At 35.9% G+C, this 21,966-nt stretch overlaps 2 protein-coding genes across 2 annotated transcripts in view; both read right to left on the reverse strand.

The window, feature by feature from the left end:
• LOC134800845 (oxidative stress-induced growth inhibitor 1-like) overlaps positions 1-21,966 on the reverse strand; it is a 67,396-nt gene that overhangs the window by 44,027 nt on the left and 1,403 nt on the right. The window lies entirely within an intron of this gene.
• LOC134800457 (EF-hand domain-containing family member B-like) lies at positions 18,922-20,847 on the reverse strand. Its single transcript, XM_063772919.1, has one exon. The coding sequence runs from the start codon at positions 20,787-20,789 to the stop codon at positions 19,221-19,223; it is 1,569 nt and encodes a 522-aa protein (XP_063628989.1). The 5' UTR covers positions 20,790-20,847; the 3' UTR covers positions 18,922-19,220.

Genomic DNA, 21,966 nt, shown 5'->3' on the forward strand with positions numbered 1-21,966 from the left:
GAGTAAACAAATTGGATTTCAATCAATCAATCAATCAATCAAAATATACTTTATTCATGTAGGCCTAGCAACAAGCTCTTATGAATCGTAATTAATCTTAATCTAATTATCAGAGCAATTTATTGATGTTAATATTATTCCATAATAAAATTGGATTATTATACATATCAAATTTAACACTAAAAATTTCACAAAAGGATCGTCAAACATTAAAAAGATTGTATAAAAAAATACTAGTCTAGAATTTCTAGAATAAAATCTAAATGTCAAAAAAAAAGCATAAGTAACAAAAGAAGTAGATAGTATTACATCGGAATATCCATTTCCTCATCATTAATCAAATATGCCTAATAAATAAATAATCATTTCGAATAACAATTAATCCCACGTTGTAATATCATTCATGTAGTCTTGTGTGGTATAATAAGCTTTAGAAATAAGTTTACGCTTTACATAATTCTTAAATTTATTAATAGATAATTCTGTAATATGGTTTGGAAGTTTATTATAAAATCTTACACAATTACCCATGAATGATTTTTTAATTTTATGGAGCCGAGTGAAGGGCACTGCGAGCTTATGTTTATTTCTAGTATTAATATTATGAATTTCACAATTTTTCCTAAAATTTACAATATTTTTATGTACATACAGAATATTCTCATAAATGTATTGACAGTGCACTGTCATTATGTCAATTTCCTTAAATTTATCTCTAAGTGAGTCTCTATGGTTCATTTTGTATATTGCTCGAATAGCCCTCTTCTGCAGAACAAAAATGGTATTTATCTCTGAAGCACCGCCCCACAGTAAAATACCATATGCCATAATGCTATGGAAGTAACTAAAATATACTAATCGAGCTGTTTTCACGTCAGTTAACTGACGGATTTTGCTCACTGCAAAAGCTGCAGAGCTCAGTCTATTCGAAAGAGTAGCAATATGGGGACCCCACTGGAGTTTAGAATCTAAAGTTATACCAAGAAAAACTGTACTATCAACTAATTCCAATTCCTCATCCTTCACAATGACACTTGTTTGCACATGCCTTACGTTACTACTAGTGACAAACTTAATACATTTAGTCTTTTTCTCATTTAACAATAAATTATTAACATTGAACCAATTTACTACTTTTGAAATGGCATTGTTTACATCATTGTAAGCTTGTTGCTGTCGTTTGACTTTGAAAATAAGTGAGGTGTCGTCTGCAAACAATACTATATCATGGTGGGTCTTAACAAGGAATGGCAAGTCATTTATGTAGATAAGGAACAGGAAAGGCCCCAATATTGACCCCTGTGGTACACCCATAGAGACCAATGACCCAGGTGATCGCTGTCCATTCACATCGACCCTTTGTATTCTACCATTTAAGTAGGACTTAAGTAAATTCAGTGCCGATCCTCTAACTCCGTAATAATGAAGTTTCCTGATTAATGTTTCATGACAAACACAGTCGAAGGCCTTAGATAAATCACAGAAGACACCTAAAGCATCTCGTGACTCCTCCCAGGCATCGAAAATATGCTTAATTAGCTCAACACCGGCATCGGTTGTTGAGCGACCCCGTGTAAAACCAAACTGCTTATTATGCATCAAATTATTAACGTTAAAATGTCGTACTAATTGAGAAAGAACTAATTTTTCAAAAATCTTGCTAAATGTTGGTAGCACAGATATCGGTCTAAAGTTAGTGGGGTCAGAGCTGCTACCAGATTTAAATAAAGGAATTACTTTACTATATTTCATTAGATCAGGAAACTCGCCGCAATCAACACTGTTGTTAAATATAACTACCAAGTCAGGCGCTACAATTTCTACTAAGGATTTGACAGCATGGACAGAGACTCCCCAGAGGTCATTAGTTTTTTTGACATTAATTGATTTAAACGCCTTTATTACATCTGAGGTACAAACATGTTCAAAATGAAGGTCTCCACAACACTCTGGAGCGTTATGTTTTAATAATGTAACAGCAGATGAGGGTGATGAATTTAAATCCTTAGTTGTGGATACTGGTACCTCGGTGAAAAATTTTTCAAATTCTGTAGCTACTTCTAAATTGGAATCTATAATTTTGTTATCAATGTTTAGTTTAAGCTCTTTAATTGTGTGTTTAGAGCGACCAGTCTCCACATTTATAACTTTCCAGGTTGCTTTAACAATGTCGGAACTACTTTTTATTTTCTGACTTAGATAATTTCGCTTAGCTATATGACAATCTACTTTAAACTTCTTCGAATACTCCTTCACATGTTCTTTAAATTCATCACTCTGATTAAACCGCCGTTCCTCATATAAGGCATACAGTTCACGTCTTCTTTGATGTAAGTCCGCAGTAGCCCACTCACTAAAAACTGATGCACCACTAACTACGACCGATTTTGAGGTGAATATCGCATTATAATGATCCATAAAAGTGTGAAAGAATGAATTATACATACTATTAGGACTCATATCGGAAGACAAAAAGGGTAGCGCCTGAACTAAACTTAGCTTCATTCTTACCACGCGGTCCGAGGTTACTGGTACAAAAGTTATTTGTTTTCTCATGGTATTTTTCCTTAATGCCTCAAATACCATTAATTGACCTAAGTGGTCTGATTCTAAATTGCTGATAACTTTTTTAGCAATAGGAAAAATATCTGTGAAAATATTATCTATACAGGTTGCACTAGTAGCAGTCACTCTAGTGGGCTCCATAAACATGTGGTTGAGATTACAAGATTTAAAAAGATTCAATAATCTACAAGACATTGTTGAATTTTCCATAATATTTACATTAAAGTCGCCGCATATAAGCAATTTCTTACTAGAAGATGATATTTTAAGTAGGGCAGATTCCATTATGTTTTCAAATAATTCAAAATTACTTAATGGCGGCCTATACACACAGACAACAATAAATTGCTCTAATTCTACTGCACTTAGTTCTATAGTCCGTTCAACAGACATGGATACAATGTCCTTACGTTCCTTAAATTTTAACTGACTATTTAATATAATTAATGACCCACCATGTATGGAACTAAGTCTGGTGAACGAACTTCCCGCCTGGTGATTATTAAATTGGGGCATTAATTCATTATTATTTAACCAATGTTCAGTAAGACATAAAATATCAATATTAAAATCATTCAAAAAAAGTTCTATCTGTAAATTTTTTCCTCTAATTCATTGAATATTTTGATGCACCAGGTGGATATACTTTCCATGTTTGCAGTATTTTTCATTATATTTATTTAAAACTAAATTGCCAGAGACAGAATCTTTTGTCTTAACACCTAGTTTAAATCTATTAAATCATTGGTTATGACTGGAACCAATTCCATGTTCATACTGGGCTGCTCAATAGGAGCAGAATTGTCTGCCAAATTCTTGGCAGACATGTCAAGTAAATATGATAGCGATAAAGCTATTTGTCTTTTGTAATAATTTGAAAGGCAACACTTGCCTTTAGTCAAAAACACCATAGGCATATGGTATTTACTAACAAAATTGTTAGTGTCAATTATGCTAAACTTACTACTATATGTACAAAGATTATATAGAGATATATTTAACTTATGTCTAGTGGTATTTTCTGCCTCTGACATTTGCTCACAATAGGGGAATGTGAAAAAAATAATTTCATGCACTGCAAGCGAGTTTAACTGTTCAAAGTATTTAATTAAATTACTTTTGTTCACATTACCCCTATTCCCCATAAGAATAAGCAGTGTTGTCTTAGAATTAATATTACTGTCATTTAAAATTTGTTTTAAGATATTTTCAAAGCTACTGTGAGGCAGACAATTGCTGATTGTACTAAGTCCCTTTAGGTAAAAGCTTAAAAATGAGCTCATATTGCTTCCAATTTCATCAGAATACATAATAACATTAGGTTTAGGTGTGCTTTGTTGTGTAGTGTGGAAGGAGCTATTATCATTTACATGCTGTTGTGGTAAACCGTCACACAGGCTTAGGTCGAGTAAACTGGTCGACGAATGTTCAGTCACTTGCTTACAAGTACATGACTGGGCATTGGTCAGTGACTCAAACCGTTCTGAATTAAGCTTAATCTGGGATATTAAATCATCCATGGCCAAAGAATATTCATTAATCACCTTTTTAGAACTCTCATTTATTTTTTCTAAGGATTCTATGGAATCCTCCAAACTCTGAATTTTTAATTTTAAAGTCTGTGTGTCGGTTTCATATTGCAATTGACTATTTTCTAACTGGGCAGAATATAAATCTAACTTATCCACTAAATTAACATTAATTTTACAAAATCTCAATTTTTTAAAAAACAATTTATTTATTTTTGACAAGTTTTGGTTTTTTTTTATGAGTCTATTTAATTTAATATATTTCTTTAGTTTGTTCCCGCTGCAATTTACTAACCTTGGTGTGGTAGTATCATAGGCTAAATCTGTAGGGGCCACAAGGTTTTCAATTGGTGCGGCAACCAACTGAGAGTCGGGCCGGACCAGTTCTTCGAACAAGCTCTGAGAGTGTGCCACTGCTGCATTGTGTTGGGCCTCCTGTAGCTCATAGATCTGTTCGTGGGCGTCGTGCAGTGCTCTCTCCAATGAGTTGATGTCCTTCAGGGCCTGCTCATACGCAGCACTACACTCAGTGAACCTGTCAACCGTCTCCTGAAGCCGGGCCCGCTCTGAATTTACATTATTGTAGTCAGCTTCTAATGAGCAAAGTTCCTTTTTAAGCTTATCATTGCTATTAAGTACTAATAATAGTTCCTTCTCACTGTCTTCCCTTTCACTGAGCAATTGAGCACAAGATTCCTTGGATATTTTCAACTCCAGCAAGGTAAGTTGGAGTTTATCAGTCTCCTGCTGGCGAGCCGCTGCGGCTGCTCTGCGGGTAAGCATTGTAGACAGTTTTGCAATTGAAATTAAACCCAAAAATAAACAAGGAATCGCTCACTCAAGCTAAGTGATATTTAGGTACGTACTTACGTGAAATAGTGACGATTGACTGTATCTACACTGCGTTCTAACCCTGTACAATGATCAACGCTTTATTATAAACACACTTAGTAAATATTAGTGATAAAAAAAAACCCAGAAAGGAATCCAAGGCGAAAGCAGGTTTCAAATTTATAACCTGTAACGGCTACAAATCTGAGATATTACAAGACACTAGTAAACGTCACTAAAGCACTTCACTTATTATGTATACATAAAACTTAATGTTAAAACTATTTGATTCACACTTTTAATGCTTAATATAACATGAAATATCATTAAAATTAAAATAATTACAAGGGACCTAGCAAAATCAGCTGCTTATCGTTTGACAGCCGGGGTTGCCTTAAGAAACAGACACGGTCATAGTCGTACTTGTTTATTATTTTTAAACAATTTAAACATTCCACTGACTTGCACGCGCACTCATTTCGAACCTAGAAATGTGTCCGCACGAACGTTCACTAGGAAACAGGTCAAACCTGCAGAATGCGCACCTGAAAAACCGAAATGTAGGTATATTTTCGCTGGCCGAATATTCGGCGGCCGGATACCGGATATTCGGCCGATGGTCAGGCCGAATATCCGGTATCCGGTATCCGGCAAAACAACTATCCGTTGCATCTCTAATTATTAACGATGCTCCGATATAAATACAATGCCGCGCGACGCTGTGCGGCGTAAGCGCCATCGACAATAAGGTCCCTTTTCATAGAAAATGCCCCAACTATTGTTTTAAAAGCTACTGGCATTTATCTGTAGATATAGAAAGATAGTTACTAATAATATTATCCGTATTTATAAATTTTATAATACACTATTAATAAGATTACAATACCATACCAGTGAATGTTGTGACGTATGTAGGGGTGTGTGAAGATGTTTACATTACACTTAACACATTCCGAGCATATTAGCATAATTGACGTAAAAGGCGACAGTTACATATCCTTAATGCCGTTTAAACATAATAGTATTAAATAAAAATAAAATATCATTCGATTGAAAACAATACCTAGTAAGGTAAACGTACTGGTGCTCGACGCGGTCCCAGTAGATATATACTGGGTCAAGCAGATCTTGTCAGTAGAAAAAGGCGGCAAATTTGAAAAATGTAGGCGTGAAAGGACATCATCCCATAGAAAATTTGAATTTCGCGCCTTTCTCTACTGACAAGATTTGCTTGACCATCTATATGTCATCTTGAAACATAAGTCATTGTCAATAGAGGTGACAGCAAGGTGTCATCTATTGGGCATTAGCATGTCGAGCACTAGTACGTTTACCTTAGATTTATTAGTTTATTACACACTACACCAATATTTAGACAAAATGAACATCGGGAAATGTCAGGATTTTTAGGACGATGTCTGGAGTCCAGACTTTCGTCAGGATATACCACCATTAATGGCATCCCTATACTCTGTATCTTTAGGTATTTAAATAAAAGTAAACAAATAATTTGTAAATTTTCGGGTAGTTATAACATTTATTGGTTAACCAATCAAATACATAACCGCTTGGATCTGTCAATGAACGACCTGACTTTAACCTACATCATTTGATCATGTAATGTTGTCGTCTACCCTCAACTGACTTAAGGAGCCATTTGAGGGTAGATTTTGTTTAATTTATTCAAATACCTAAAGATGCAGAGTATATTCACGGTTCTCAGAATTGAGGAAGCGACTGAAGTGTATTAAATCGCATTTATTTACTGACGTTTCGACACAGGTACCACTGGTCGTGGTCGCGGCTAACTGATGTCCCAGCAAATTGTCAAAACAGAGATTTGTGTAGCTACCCGACGAAGAGTGTATGAAAAAGTTTATAACCCCCGACGATTCACATTTAGACCCGGTTGTAAATGTAATTGCGGTTGTGCTTGTATTTCTGTTTACTTTTATAGAGGTGTCCAATAAAGAGTATTTTATCGATTTAATATGTCGACTACTGTAGGCTCAAAGGGCGTAAGGGACAAAATGGCGAAAATGAGTTATGAATGCAGTTTTACTCAGTTTTTTTTTCTCTATCGAATGGTATATTTAACGTCTCGATAACTTGAAAAAAAATGTCCGATAAGCCCTATGAAAAATCAATGCTTGAACACAATTTTCCAACGCATTTTGCCGTATCTACTACCAATTCAAAAAAATGTTGTGAGACATTTTGGCGTAACTCCCAACTTTTTGTACGATACGCCCTTTTGCATCGGAAATTTTATTAAATCTGTGCTAGTTTTTTGTCAGTTACGTCTATTTGCAGTAGATTTTTGAGTGATAAATGTACGTTACGCCCACAACTAGTAGATATTTATACGAATGTTAGAGAATTCAATGTAAGAGATACGCCAACATACTATGTAAAATTTCGAGTTTATTATTGTTGCTTTTTTGTGTATAAGTGGGATGACCTAGTTCTTTCCTTGTAATTTTTTTTATTAGTAGGTACTTGCATTACCTGATCATGTGCTCATTAATGCTTTATTTATAGGGTTACTAAAATTTGACAATTTATACTGAACTAGTGGGTACCTTTTTCATCAGTTTTATGAAAATAATTAAACATGACTATATTCAAATGATATTTATGGCGATTAATTAAGGTTAGACTGATAACTTTTAGATTTGTATGTGACTGGGCCATTTGCAATTATGATTAGACGTAATATTAATACTTTTTTGTTAATATTAAACCCTTATTTATAGAATTAACCTCATAAAAGTTAGGTATTGTCTATAAGGTTTGGATTTGCATCCATAGAAGTACGTAGGCCTGGCCATATGCCTTTTTTGCTACTTACTCTGATGTTATGTCATAAATAATCGCATATTCATTGAGTTTTACTGAACAGACATACAAAATGTCAAAACTACTATTGTACCTAATAGTATTATAGTGTGTAAAAGTAAAATGTATGATCAAACTAAGATTTGAAACAGGAATAACGCATACATACTTTCTATAGTAAAAATAATTGTTATAAATTGTTATGATATACATAAAAAAATATTAGATGGTAGGACAGCAGTGATTCTGTTCAAATAATATAAACAAATAAAAAAAGAAAATATTGGTTTTGTGGCGTAAAAAAACGACCTTTTCCAAGTTTAAGTATCCAAAATAACAAAAATGGGGAATAAAACTTAGCAGTGAATACATCTCCATAAGTTTTTGAAAAAAATATTGTAAATTATAGTACTTAGAAGTATAGAGTTCCTTAAATGCAAGTTGCCAATATTGCAACGAAATTGTTGGATTTACGCCAAATGGTACTAAAACAGTTAATTTTTCTGTACATTACGCCCTTTTTCTAATAAGATAAACTATAAAAAACAGGCGTAAGGGACGCCCTTCTTAAAAACTGGTGTTTTTTGGCGTAACGGACATGCTATTTTCGTAAATAAGCATTGTATTATTAGTTCAAGCAATCAGTTTAAAAGCTCTCAAAAAGTTAAGAATAAGTCACATAGGCATCAGTTTATTCAAACAAACAAAAAAGTTATGATTTTTTTTCTCAAAACAAAACAGTTTTTTGGCTCTCCTGAAAAATCGCGTTTTGTCCGTTAAGCCCTTTGAGCCTACGGTAGTCGATGTGTTCAAAACGCGGCTGCAGTGTGTTGCTGACTGCTCTTAATCTGCGCTATTAAGGGCAACTACCCGCAAGGAATGCGTTTATGCTTCATCCCATTACCTTTAACGAGTGAGGCGTTAGTGTCGATAACAAGGGAGATAACTGCTTAATTGCAACATTGAAAATCTATTAAACTTATCTATCCAACGTGGTAACGCGGCAAGTGTGATGGGCACCTTTGCACCCGGTACAACCCGCGGAGGTCTTTTAGATTAAAATATTTTAATATTTAGATATATTTAAATTATTTTTGTATGATTTTTTATACACCTTTTGTATAAATAAATAATTTTTATTAACATAATCTACCTAAACATTAAACTTATCTAAATAGAGAATACACACGGCGTATTATTAACCCTTAAGGAGTCCACTGGTTACCAGTTCGCCGGACGATATCAGCCAGTCAGTTGTTCGGAATCAGAACTGTCACCTTTTGCGTTTAAGTGACAGGCTGATATCGTCCGGCGAACTGGTAATCTGTGGGCCCCTTTAGCAATGACCTTTTATTTATGTAGACGTGTGACGTTCATAGTTGACAAAACTAAAATTTGATCCAACGATTTTGACAACTTGACAGGTTGGCGTCACCCATACGACTAACTAAATATAGGTTCCGGAACCTATATTTGATGGCTCACGATCGTGCGCCTGGTACCATATCTACCTCTTTTTACTTACATCCATGCCCTTTAGGCATATTTCCGAGTCGTGTCATACTAAGGAATATAATATGAATTGGTCATGTGCAATAAAAACGCAGGCAATTAATAACCGAACCACTATTATGATATTTAACGTACGTAGTTATTTTACAAACGTGTTTTAATTATCCGTTCTGCGTATTGGATATACACCTGTAGATACTCTACACCGTGTTTTTATTGAATTGCGTTAACTTCGGGGTATGGTTAAGTACGTTTAAGAGAACTAAATGGCATCGTTTATTTTCAAAAAAATTTTTTTTGCTTTTTTTTAAATAAAATTAAGTTTAAAAAGTAATTATATGTAGCTTATAGCGTTGTTGTAACACCGGCATTACATTTATTAACTCAATCAAACAATTGAAATCTGTCACATGTCAATGTCATTTGGAACATCGATCGACCGAGATTGTACTTAAGTTTAGTAGCAAATGTATGAACTCATTCTAAACACTAATCAATATTATTAGGGAAAAAATAAAATATTGATTATCTCCGAAATGGAGTTAATTATAATATCGGTGTCTTTGAGAAAGTTACTTGATTTAAGCTCAGGAATGCACCCTTGAAATTAACGGAAATAAAAAAAAACACGGTGTATAAGCCACGATTAGGCGAAGCAAGTGATTAACCGGTCACCGGACAAGGCCGCTTTACACTGTGCGAGTAACTCGTGACAACGGACATAAATCGTCAGGTGCATATTAGAAGGTAGGATCCTATAGAAGTTGGTATACGCGTGCCTCCGTGAGGGACAAAACATACGCAATGCGACACTATGATTGGTCGAATTTATGTGTTGCCCACCATAATCCATACTAAAACGGTGGGAACAAATAAAATGTGAGACTGTGACAAGGACCAACAATAATAGCTCTTTCGCTGCTACTCCTACTGAAAGATACATGAGACTATCCTGTTCTGTCACTTCCCCCCCACCTTTCATGCCAGATCCAGTTATATACTAGATTCATGGTCAGGTGACAACCAAAACTAAAGACCATTCAAGATTTCCAGACGGGAACAATTTTTCGCCAATCTGATTAAATTGTCCGATCAAATCAATCATCAAATCAGTGCGGACGCAAACGCCAATTTGGTTCGCCGAATTCGACCGCCGATTATGACCGCTAAAATGGAGGTGCGGACGCAATAATACCAATTTGTGACGCTAGTATTTGCGTTTGGGGGCAGTTTTTTTTCTAAACGCTCAAATACCACTATAAATCTAAAATTGGTGAAAGTGGCTTCAGTAATTACTATATTTACTATCAAAAATGAAGAGCCCTATGGCGCCGGAACTGTATTTTCGGTAGTTCCGAACCGAAGTTTCGGTTTAGGCAGGTTTCGGGATAAAAAACATGTTTCGGTCGAAACTAGAGCAAAAGCGAAACTTTGGTTTCGATTTCGGCATTAAATCCAAATAATTTGAGACATTAATAAAAAAACCGACAAGTGCAAGTCGGACTCGCCCACCGAGGGTTCCGTACTTTTTAGTATTTGTTGTTATAGCGGCAACAGAAAGACATCATCTGTGAAAATTTCAATTGTCTAGCTATCACGGCTCATGAGATACAGCCTGGTGACAGACAGACGGACAGTGGAGTCTTAGTAATAGGGTCCCATTTTTACCCTTTGGGTAAGGAACCCTAAAAATTATGATTTTTGAAAGAAGGGGATGAAAATGGGGTTGAAAATTTTTAACCACTTCTACTTATGCGTTTAAAGTCGCCGACAGTTAGTAACACATAATAAATTAACCCAAGGATAACGGTTTAATAATAAACTAGATTACATATAAAACCCCCGCAGCTGATAAGCCGATAGCGATAATACATTATAACATAATAATGCAATACGATATTGAATAACTTTTGTTTGTTTTATGACTGTTGGAAAACACATATACGATAGAGTCGCGAATTCTGCATGGCATTTTATAACGTACCTATGTAATGACACTGGCACACTGTGTTCCGTCAAAGTTGGTGCAGAGTTACGATAGATAGACGGTCTATGTAAACGTCTTTCTTTTTGGGTACGAGACGTAAGAGTGCGAGAGCAGAACGATCTCAAAAATGGAAACTCAACGAATGCCTTAAAATTCTTAAATTATTGTTCTACCCGTTTTTAGGTTTCCGTGCCCAAAGGGTAAAAACAGCACCCTATTACTAAGAAATTTAAAGCAGTTGAAATTTTTCACAGATGATGTATTTCTGTTCAAATGCTCAAAAGTACGGAACCCTCGGTGGGCGAGTCCGACTCGCACTTGTCCGATTTTTTAGAATTATCGATACGTGCTGTACAATTCATTTTGTATAAATTATTGACATTTATTATGTAATAACTTAATTACTTATAGCATTTAGAAATGTAATGCTTACTGGTGAAAACAATTTTGTATTATTCATAAAGATCTCGTTAAGTGAAATGTAAAATTTCTTATGAGTAAATATAGCCGGTCAAACAAGTTTGTCAGTAGGAAAAGCTGCGAAATTCTAATTTTTTCGCCTACTATTTTTAAATTTGCCGCTCTTTTCTACTGACGGAAATTGCTTGACAGAGTATAAATTTATTTAACCCGACATAGGTATTCAATTCTATCCTTTGTCATTATTAATAAAAACAATAGTTTATTTTTTATGAACTTTAGGTAAACACCATGACCTCTGCGCACGGTGATTGCTCACTTAAACCGTCAATTGACTGCAAACACAGACAAATGAGTCATTACTTAAATTTAAAAAGATCGTAACACACATTTTTCAATAGTAGAAATATAGACCGTATGATATTTAACACAAGATTGATTTCCCTTTAAATTATTTGATGCCGTTAAGATATTTTGTAGTTTGGTGACAGATATCGATAGTTGGAATAAAAAGGTGCTAACGAACTTTTTTGAACGGTTGAAATTTCGACTTTTTGTTGTTTAATATAAGGTTGAGATTCTTTTAAGTCTTCGTTGGTTGACAATGTTGGTAGTATAGTTTCCATGGTGCTGGCTGTCTGGTAATGATGACTTGCATTATTATTATATCGCCATCGATTGTAACCTAAAATCTAGGCATAGACTAATTATGATGAGTGGATAACTACCTATATAATTGAAATAATTTTGTTTTTGATCGAATATTTGCTGAGTTTTGTGTGTATGATACCACATTAGGTATATTTTATGTAGGTATCAGCACATACTAACTTAGTACATAAGTGTAAATACATAAGACATTTGCATTCTGTTTGCATTATATAGAAACTGACAGACAAAGCACGGCCTAGTCTTTTAAACCCTGAAACTTTGAAAAATACATTGTAAAGTTCAACCCATAAAAGGGGGTGAAAATGGAGTAGATTTTTTTAATACGCGGACAAAGTCGCGGGCAGCAGGTAATCTATTATATTGTATACTCCGTGACCAAAAAATAACTGCATTCCCGTTGCCAGGGAGGTTTTGAGATTATACTGAGCAACTTTTACTATGGGACCAATCCCGAAATCAAGAAAAAATAATTTACCCTCCCTTAGAAAATGGACCAGCCAAAATGTATGAAACAGCCATTTTTTTTTTCGTGATTTTTATGGGGTTGGTCCCATAGTAAAAGTTGCTCAGTATAATCCCAAATCCTCCCTGGCAACGGGAATGCACCTATTATTTGGCCACCCTGTATATTACATAAAGCATTGTGCAATGTTAATCTGTGTTTAAAGAATCAAGTATACATTATACATAATAGCCAGTGAATAGGAAGAATTCACAAAACATTTTTTGTTTAACCATATCACTTGCACGGTAGCACAGTCCCATAATAAAAAAATACAATTTAAACTAAATGTTTAATATTTTTTGAATATACTCATTCAGTTTTATATATAAATACTAGCGACCCGCCCCGGCTTCACACGGGTTAGCAAATTATACACCTACACCTTCCTCAGGAATCACTCTATTGATAGGTGAAAACCGCATGAAAATCCATTCAGTAGTTTTTGAGTGTATCGCTAACAAACATACAAAAACACAAACAGATAGACGCGGCGGGGGACTTTGTTCTAAAAGGTGTAGAGATACAACGATAATTTAACAACAAAACATATTGATATTTAAATTTTATTTAGTCTAGATTTATAATTTAAATTATAAAACAGTTCCGTTACTTAGGTATTTACATAAATATTGACAGACATGCAACAACCTGCATTGTTGAAAATAAAAACCTAAAATCTCCAAAAAACAACTGTTGTGTAGAGCCCACTCAATATCCATACTACATAGTTCGGGAAATGCTGCACTAGACAGTGAGAATTACGTAGCGAAGTACTATTAACTATTCTGTAGTAAGTACATAGTCATAACATTAAAGATATCATGTTTACCAATAAAAACTTACTACTTAATGGATGAAATCCGAAGTTACTCTATCGATGTTTACAATTCCTATTTATACCGTAATTTACCTAACAATAATAAGACGATTAAGTTAAAATCACTAGGTTTATTTACATATCACAAGTAAATATGTAAGTATCTTGTGTAATTATAATTACCTGGCATAACTACCTACGTACAAATGTAGTGCGTAATTGTACTTGTACTTCATTGAGTTTTATGTATACTTAATTTCTAACTTCGCAAACTCAGTGTAACCTCTTACTAATCAGCTGAACTTAAGCCAAGATAGGTACTTTTTCGTGCTTCTATATAAATATATGTTTAATAAAAATGGAAACTATAGGTTTAGATTAAGAGAAGAAACTGTAACAACATTTTTTGTATGACAGTTTGTTTCATATTTAAATAAAATAAAAAAAAGTAATTGTTTTCCTTCATATTTTCACGGAAACGTACGAAGTGCGAACGTGCCTCGCTATTTCAGTCAGTCTCGGTACAAAAACTACTGACGTTGACTGAATGACAAATACGAACGTTTCCGAGAAAATACGATGGAAAACAATTATGCACTAAAGTGTCATTCTATAGAACTTGCATAGTTAGCAAGTAAACAAACCGCCATATTGAAACTGTCACTGAGTGATGATTTCAGTATGGCGGTTTGTTTACATAGTTAGCAAGTTCCATAGAATGACACTTTACATCTGTATTTTTTTATCAATCGATACCGAAATTACCGAAACACAACATGTGAAAATCTCGAAAAGCTGAAAAAGGTGAGAAAGACTGGTAAGGAAATGCCCTTAATCTTCTTAATCTTCCAAAAACTAGGTTAGCTGAAATATTGATTGCCGACGTCATAGTTACTCGAATCGTAGGTAACTGCGTCATATCAGATTGGGGTGTTCTGAGTTTGGGGGATGCCATTTGGTTTTAGATACCTAGCAATAGCAGTTATTTTTAAACACAATTTTTATTTAATAAATTGGATTGTAATGAAATATAAAAAGTAGGTGAGTTGACCGTGACGTCACTATACTCGTTTTCATATAAATTCCATATTAACGAATCATTTTGACAGTTCTAAAAAAGAAGCTGTTTTGACTAGTAGAAAAGTAGCCATTTGTTAAAATGTCGTCATTTATGTAAAGCGAAACCAATGCGAATAAAAGAGCACAACGCAACTTAAAGGTCTTTTACTCAAAAAGTCGGAAACGGAAATAACGCTGTCTACCGGTGGTAATTGTAAACCTACAGTCACGCTACTATAGCCGGTCAAACAACTTTGTCAGTAGAAAAAGGCACGAAGTACTAATTTTCTATGGGTAGATAATCGGAGAAAAAAACCGGAATTTCGATATTGATGCTCTTCATTTTCGTTATTGCATTATAGTAACAAGCAAGGCTCGGAACCGGTTTTTACTTCATACAAAAAATACCGGTATTATTACGTTCTTTTTCGTTCTTTGGTTTATTATTTCATTTTTAATGGGACAATCTAATAAATATAATAGGAAGTTGTTACCTAAATACATGATTCAGTCCTACGTAAAGAGCATAAAATAATTAAGGCTTATTATTAACCGGGCAATTAAAATATTAAACAGGAACTTTCATTGGGCATATAATAATATAATTTGGGTGTGCATTAATATTTTAGCGCCAAACAAAATATATAAGCCTCAAATATAAGCATCATATTACTAAAAAAACCGGGCAAGTGCGAGTCGGACTCGCGCACGAAGGGTTCCGTACCATAATGCAAAAAAAAAACAAAAAAAAAAGCAAAAAAAAAACGGTCACCCATCCAAATACTGACCACTCCCGACGTTGCTTAACTTTGGTCAAAAATCACGTTTGTTGTATGGGAGCCCCATTTAAATCTTTATTTTATTCTGTTTTTAGTATTTCTTGTTATAGCGGCAACAGAAATACATCATCTGTGAAAATTTCAACTGTCTAGCTATCACGGTTCGTGAGATACAGCCTGGTGACAGACGGACGGACGGACGGACGGACGGACAGCGAAGTCTTAGTAATAGGGTCCCGTTTTACCCTTTGGGTACGGAACCCTAAAAACTGCCAGCAAAATCAAGCCACCCAAAAAAATTATAGGGAACTTAAAGTGATAGGTTGGCGACTAAAATAATAAATTGGCAACTAATATTGTAAAGCGATCATAAAATTTAGTTGTCATCTAGTTGTTCACACCTGAGTAATCAACTATAGTCATAACTGAGCATGTCGTTTCAGCTAGGTAGTATTTTAACACGAAAGCAGTTAAATTTAATGAATATTGGTCCCGTTTTACACAAAACAACTCCATTTATAATAATAAATGGTCTCCAATATAATAATTCAGTTGCCAAATAAATACTTGGTACCTGCCTAAAAATAATCAAAAGCTGTAACGGCATTAAAATACAACTCATATTGATATATTTTAAGGCTCCGTTTTTGTTGCCAAACTATTCATTTTAGTACTTACCCATTTCTATTTTTTTAAACTACCCAAATTAGATTAATTAGTTGACCGGTTAAATACATGCCAATAATTAATAATATTGGGCTAAATCGGGGTTTTGAAAAAAAACCGGTTCCGAGCCATGGTAACAAGCGCGAGTCGGACTCGCGCACGAAGGGTTCCGTACTTTTTAGTATTTGTTGTTATAGCGGCAACAGAAATACATCATCTGTGAAAATTTCAACTGCCTAGCTATCACGGCTCATGAGATACAGCCTGGTGACAGACGGACGGACGGACGGACGTACGGACGGACGGATGGACAGCGGAGTCTTAGTAATAGGGTCCCGTTTTTACCCTTTGGGTACGGAACCCTAAAAACGGGAAAATAAACGTTCTTCACGGGCACATTAGTAGGTACAACGCGATGTATTGTATGGAAAAAAAACCGGCCAAGTGCGAGTCGGACTCGCCCACCGAGGATTCCGTACTTTTTAGTATTTGTTGTTATAGTGGCCACAGAAATATCACGAGCTATCACAGTTCATGAGCGACCGACAGCGGAGTCTTAGTAATAGAGTCCCGTTTTTACCCTTTGGGTACGGAACCCTAAAAATGAATAGTATGTAATGTTAATTTGAGGACTCTTGTATGAATATACTGTATAGTACGATGATTACCACATAAAATCATGCTTAATTTGCCTCAAAGATTATAGAGGAGAGTAGTCTAACAAGGACCACAAAATGAACGCAAAATAGGTATATTACATTACATTAACGCATTTTCCGCCAAAGAGATGAGATGAATGCTGTTTGTATATCAGTATCACATTTTCATACTTCTACTTGCTACATTAAATTTTCTTTCTTTCATAAAGAAATTTCCGAGCGCCTTATAGATGCGTCTGGTGACCAGAGGGCTGGCAGCTACTTCGGCCAGAGACTAAGTCTAGCCATCCAACGAGGTAACGCTGCCAGCCTACTGGGCACCATAACTCATGACAGCGACCTAGGGAGCTTTTTTAGGGTTCCGTACCCAAAGGGTAAAACGGGACCCTATTACTAAGACTTCGCTGTCCGTCCGTCCGTCCGTCCGTCCGTCTGTCACCAGGCTGTATCTCACGAACCGTGATAGCTAGACAGTTGAAATTTTCACAGATGATGTATTTCTGTTGCCGCTATAACAACAAATACTAAAAACAGAATAAAATAAAGATTTAAATGGGGCTCCCATACAACAAACGTGATTTTTGACCAAAGTTAAGCAACGTCGGGAGTGGTCAGTATTTGGATGGGTGACCGTTTTTTTTTTTGCTTTTTTTTGTTATTTTTTTTTTGCATTATGGTACGGAACCCTTCGTGCGCGAGTCCGACTCGCACTTGCCCGGTTTTTTGTAATCCATCAGTGAGCGGAGTCTGAAGCCGGAGGGCGTCCTCGTGTCCGTTTTAGGTTCGACGCAAGCGCAACTGATCCTAATTAAATCCCTACAGCGGAGCTGAAGTTTGCAATCGATATCGTAACGTTTCGCAACGCTAACAACGTGTTTACGTTTAGTTATCGATTCGATAATTTCGTTTTTTTTTTACTTTTGCGAATTTTAAAAAAGACATGGGACCTGAAGTGCCACTTTGTCATGGTATGGCTATAAATCATAAAAATCTATGACATATAGCCCGTCCGTCCGTCCGTCCGTCTGTCACCAGGCTGTATCTCACGAACCGTATTTCTGTTGCCGCTATAACAACAAATACTAAAAAGTACGGAACCCTCGGTAGGCGAGTCCGACTCGCACTTGTCCGATTTTTATTTATAAGTTTATTTATAAGTTTATTTATAAGTTCATTTATAAGTCTATTTATATGATTATTTTAAGTTTTATATTCCATGTAGTTTAGTTTTATTATTGTTTAGTTTGTATTTTTTGTCTCAATAAAATTTTATACTTAAATTTTCTTTGAATAACAATTTTTAGTAACTTGTACCACGCAGACATAGATTAGGTACATCTATCTATCTATCTAATACCTATAAACGAGCAATTCTTGTTTATTTATATATATATGTCGGGGATCTCAGAAACGGCTCTAATGATTTCAATGAAATTTGCTATATGGGGGTTTTCGGGGGCGATAAATCGATCTAGCTAGGTCTTATCTCTGGGAAAACGCGCAGTTTTGAGTTTTTATATGTTTTCCGAGCCAAGCTCGGTCTCCCAGATATTAGATATGTATATGTTTATGTTACGTAAATCTTCATGCCAAGTTTCATGTATTTTAAGCAAGGCGCTTCGATCGATGGCTTTTTGGCGGTGAGTTCGCCTTTTTCATAATCTGAAAGTTGAAAATATAGGCTGGTTTTTAGGTATAAAGTAGTACTGTAATTCTGTTTTCAAGGTCTTTTATGGATGTGAATATCTCTAGAACCTATAATTTGTTATTAAAATAAAACATACGTATACGTACGTGTGTAATGCGTAGTTACCCAAGGCCGTGCGGCGACACCATGACTTTTAATTCCATTCAACAATTTCAATATAATGATTAATTAATTACTATGATTTGTTGCCCTTGATGTAGTATATGTGCCGAATCGCGTGAGTAGTTAACATGGAGTAGTTACAATGTTGTTATAATGTAGTTATAATGTGTTAGTTTAATTTTTTCGTCCGTTGTATGACATCGGCACATTTTTTACCAAAACCACCCAAAATTAGTTGAACTAAGTAGCGTTTTTAGTAAAAAAAAACATGCTACCATACAACATTTATTTTAATTTATATGTATACAGCCTGCACTGCCTACAGTTTTATTGAATAAAATTAATAATTTTAACAAACATTATAATTACGTATCAATTAAACGCGTTGAAAGTAAATTAATTTTAAAATAATTAATAGTCATATCTAAACTAAGTTACTAGAAAGAATATTATCTAAAACATTAATAAATCAGTTAATAAATATCAACCCATTCGTCTTCGGCGTTTCAAAAATGTCTTTTAAAAGACGTGACATAATCGATTACTCCCGTCACAGCGAAGTCAAAATGTCCTAAACCTTGCTGCCAGCTCGTTCCGCCTCCAAAGCGCGTCTAAAGGTCTCGAAACACACCCAGCCCTCAGAATGATGCTTCTTCGCTTCATCCCAAATGTTCTTAAAACTCTCATCAGTAAAATGTTCCCCGATCTTCTCGAACACCCGACGAACTACCTCTGGTTCTCGTTTCGCGTACATATCTCTATGGTTCACGTTAAACAACGTCATGATGGTAGGGGATAGGCAGGCTTTCATGTCAGTCTCGTGAGAAAGAAATACTTTGTCGGCCTTGGAGTAGTAGTCTGGAGTTATCGGGAAATCCAAGTCGAAGTATCTACCTGCTCCCACACCTGCCATAGGCGAGCAGTCAGGAGGCTGATCTGGCTTTACCATCTCTGTATAAGTTGTTCTGTAATCTATACACGCGTCGGGGAAGTCTGGTAACTTAGGTATTTCTGCGGATGGTATTCTGTAGTTTATCACGCGGGCGAATGTTTTGTACTCTATCTGTTGCCCGTCGAAAGCGTTCCAGAGTAAGAGTAAAGGTTCTATCAAAGACGCGTCGAATCTAATGAATTTTGTACCCGCGTAGTTGTAAACTACGTCTTTTGGGAGCCATCCTGTACGTTCTTTATCAAAGAATTTAAGCCCTAGATAGAAATTATTAAAGAACGTTGGTAAGTAACGAGTTGATAGAATGTGTCTAAGTTTATTAAGATGCTTAAAGCATTTCATTAAGTATTCCTTCTCTGGATTAATCTTGCAGTTCGCTAAACACTCTGCGACGCTGTCCGAACGACGGATCTTCCCAAAGGCATGTCCTTGGGGGAGCTCATTAATATTATTACAAGGTGTTAGAGCATCTCCTAATCTTGGCTTTGAAGCGGTCTGGTAATCAGCTAAGACACTGTTTACAGTGTCGCGACCGCCTGTACCAACCTTGACTTTATCATCAGTAACACAGCACATAGCAGATCTCCCCCTTTTTTCCTGGCCGGTTCTATGTCCGTATGTTAAATTTGGGTCATAAGGAGGCCTGCAGTAGTTCCTAACAATTTGGACAGCTAACTGCTTAGCGCGCGGAGTCTTATCAGGTAAAGGCACTTTGGGCATTACAATATCATACAAAGTTCCATGGTATTCCGTCTTCTTACCGAACGTAGTGCCTTCTTTATCAAAGCCTTCAGGCAGCATAGGTACTGAGTCTTTTGTCTGCGCTAATATCTTCGTCCAATAAGAAGAATACACTGTTTCTTTTAAATCTTCAGCAATTATTTGATACTTAGTTTTGGGTGGTGGGTTTACAAGCTGCGAAACTTGCGTGTGGTAAGCATTTCGCATATCCAACTTCGGAGGGTGTCTAAGAGGTGGTAAAGGTCTTGGGGGTTTTGGGGGGATGATGGCGTCGCTAAGGAGGGCATCAGCTTCGTCCTTCAGGAGGTAATGTTGGAGGGAATCGGAGGCCTTCTCATCAGGTTGGGCGGTCGGTAGACCAGCAGCGCAAACCTTGGGGTCTCTCTGTATGAAGAAACCGATGTTCCCCTTACCCCCCCCGGACGTAGATCCTTGGCAATCGATGGGCATTGTAAAAGAGATTTATTTAAATTGTAAAATGTTATTATAAATATAAAAATGACATTAGTATTGACAGGTGACTGTCGCTAAAGAGAATATAATCACTACGTACTGACGCTAGTGAAGTGAAGTTTTTGTCTATTAAAAAAATGTTCGACATTGTTTATAGTTTAAACTTCCACGATTTTCGCCGTTCTTGAAACGTCGGTGGTAAATCTTAAAACTTAAATACGCGATTAAGTCCCGTTGTACAATTTCAATAATTGTTTATAGTTTATGTAATGCTGCATTTACATATCCTCGCAGTCGCAAGGTTAGACTCTGACCACACTAAGTTTGCACTGACATATCTGTAGAAGCGCCATAGGTGCTCAGTGCTCACCATGGCCACGGAACGAAAAGCTCGACGCTGACGCTATCCTATCCGTCATGAATGGTGCGTGCGTGCGTGCGTGCGTGCGTGCGTGCGTGCGTGCGTGCGTGCGTGCGTGCGTGCGTAGTGTGCGCAGAAGTGAGGTCCCGGCTTAAAACAAATGTATGGCGGTCGGCTTCCACGCCGAGCATGCACGCTCGGAGCGTTTCGTAAGAATAGACTTTTACCAATTACAAGCTAGTTATCAATTTCGTTTAGTAGTACCACTGTATATATCTTGTAAGTTAATAACTTGTATAGTGTGAATCAAACGATCTGATCTAGTTTACTCAAAGAGTCTCAATAATACAATACCATTGAGTGGTAAACCACAAATTAGGATAATCACCTCGTAGTAAAAGCAGATAATAACCGCCTTGAAATGTTAGTATAGATTAACGACTCTATTTCTTTAAACAATAGACTACAAAATACACTAACTAAATAATGGCTAACCTAACTTTTTTTGCATTTAACAACCATCGACACTCAAAAAGAACACACTCAGTAGAAAAACAGCTATGAGATACCATAAAATTCCATTATATTTTCGGCTCTATAGTCTTACCATAAGGATAAAAATGCTTTGAAGGTAAGAATAACATTCACACGTTTTGCATTTAGAGATAACAGATGTGCCGCCAGGGTCGTATAGTAAGTACTAGATTATACTATCCAGAAATAAAAATTATCACCTAGATCATATGACTATCTCTTTACTCCTGCTATAACTAAGGGGCTGTCCATAAATTACGTCATCGATTTTTGGCGATT

Source organism: Cydia splendana, chromosome 20, assembly GCF_910591565.1.
Source record: "Cydia splendana chromosome 20, ilCydSple1.2, whole genome shotgun sequence".
In the NCBI taxonomy this organism is placed as follows: Eukaryota; Metazoa; Arthropoda; class Insecta; order Lepidoptera; family Tortricidae; genus Cydia; species Cydia splendana.

Bases quoted from the DNA above. Each gene is read 5' to 3' on its own strand.
- LOC134800457 (XM_063772919.1), bottom strand. From the start codon at position 20,789: ATGCCCATCGATTGCCAAGGATCTACGTCCGGGGGGGGTAAGGGGAAC.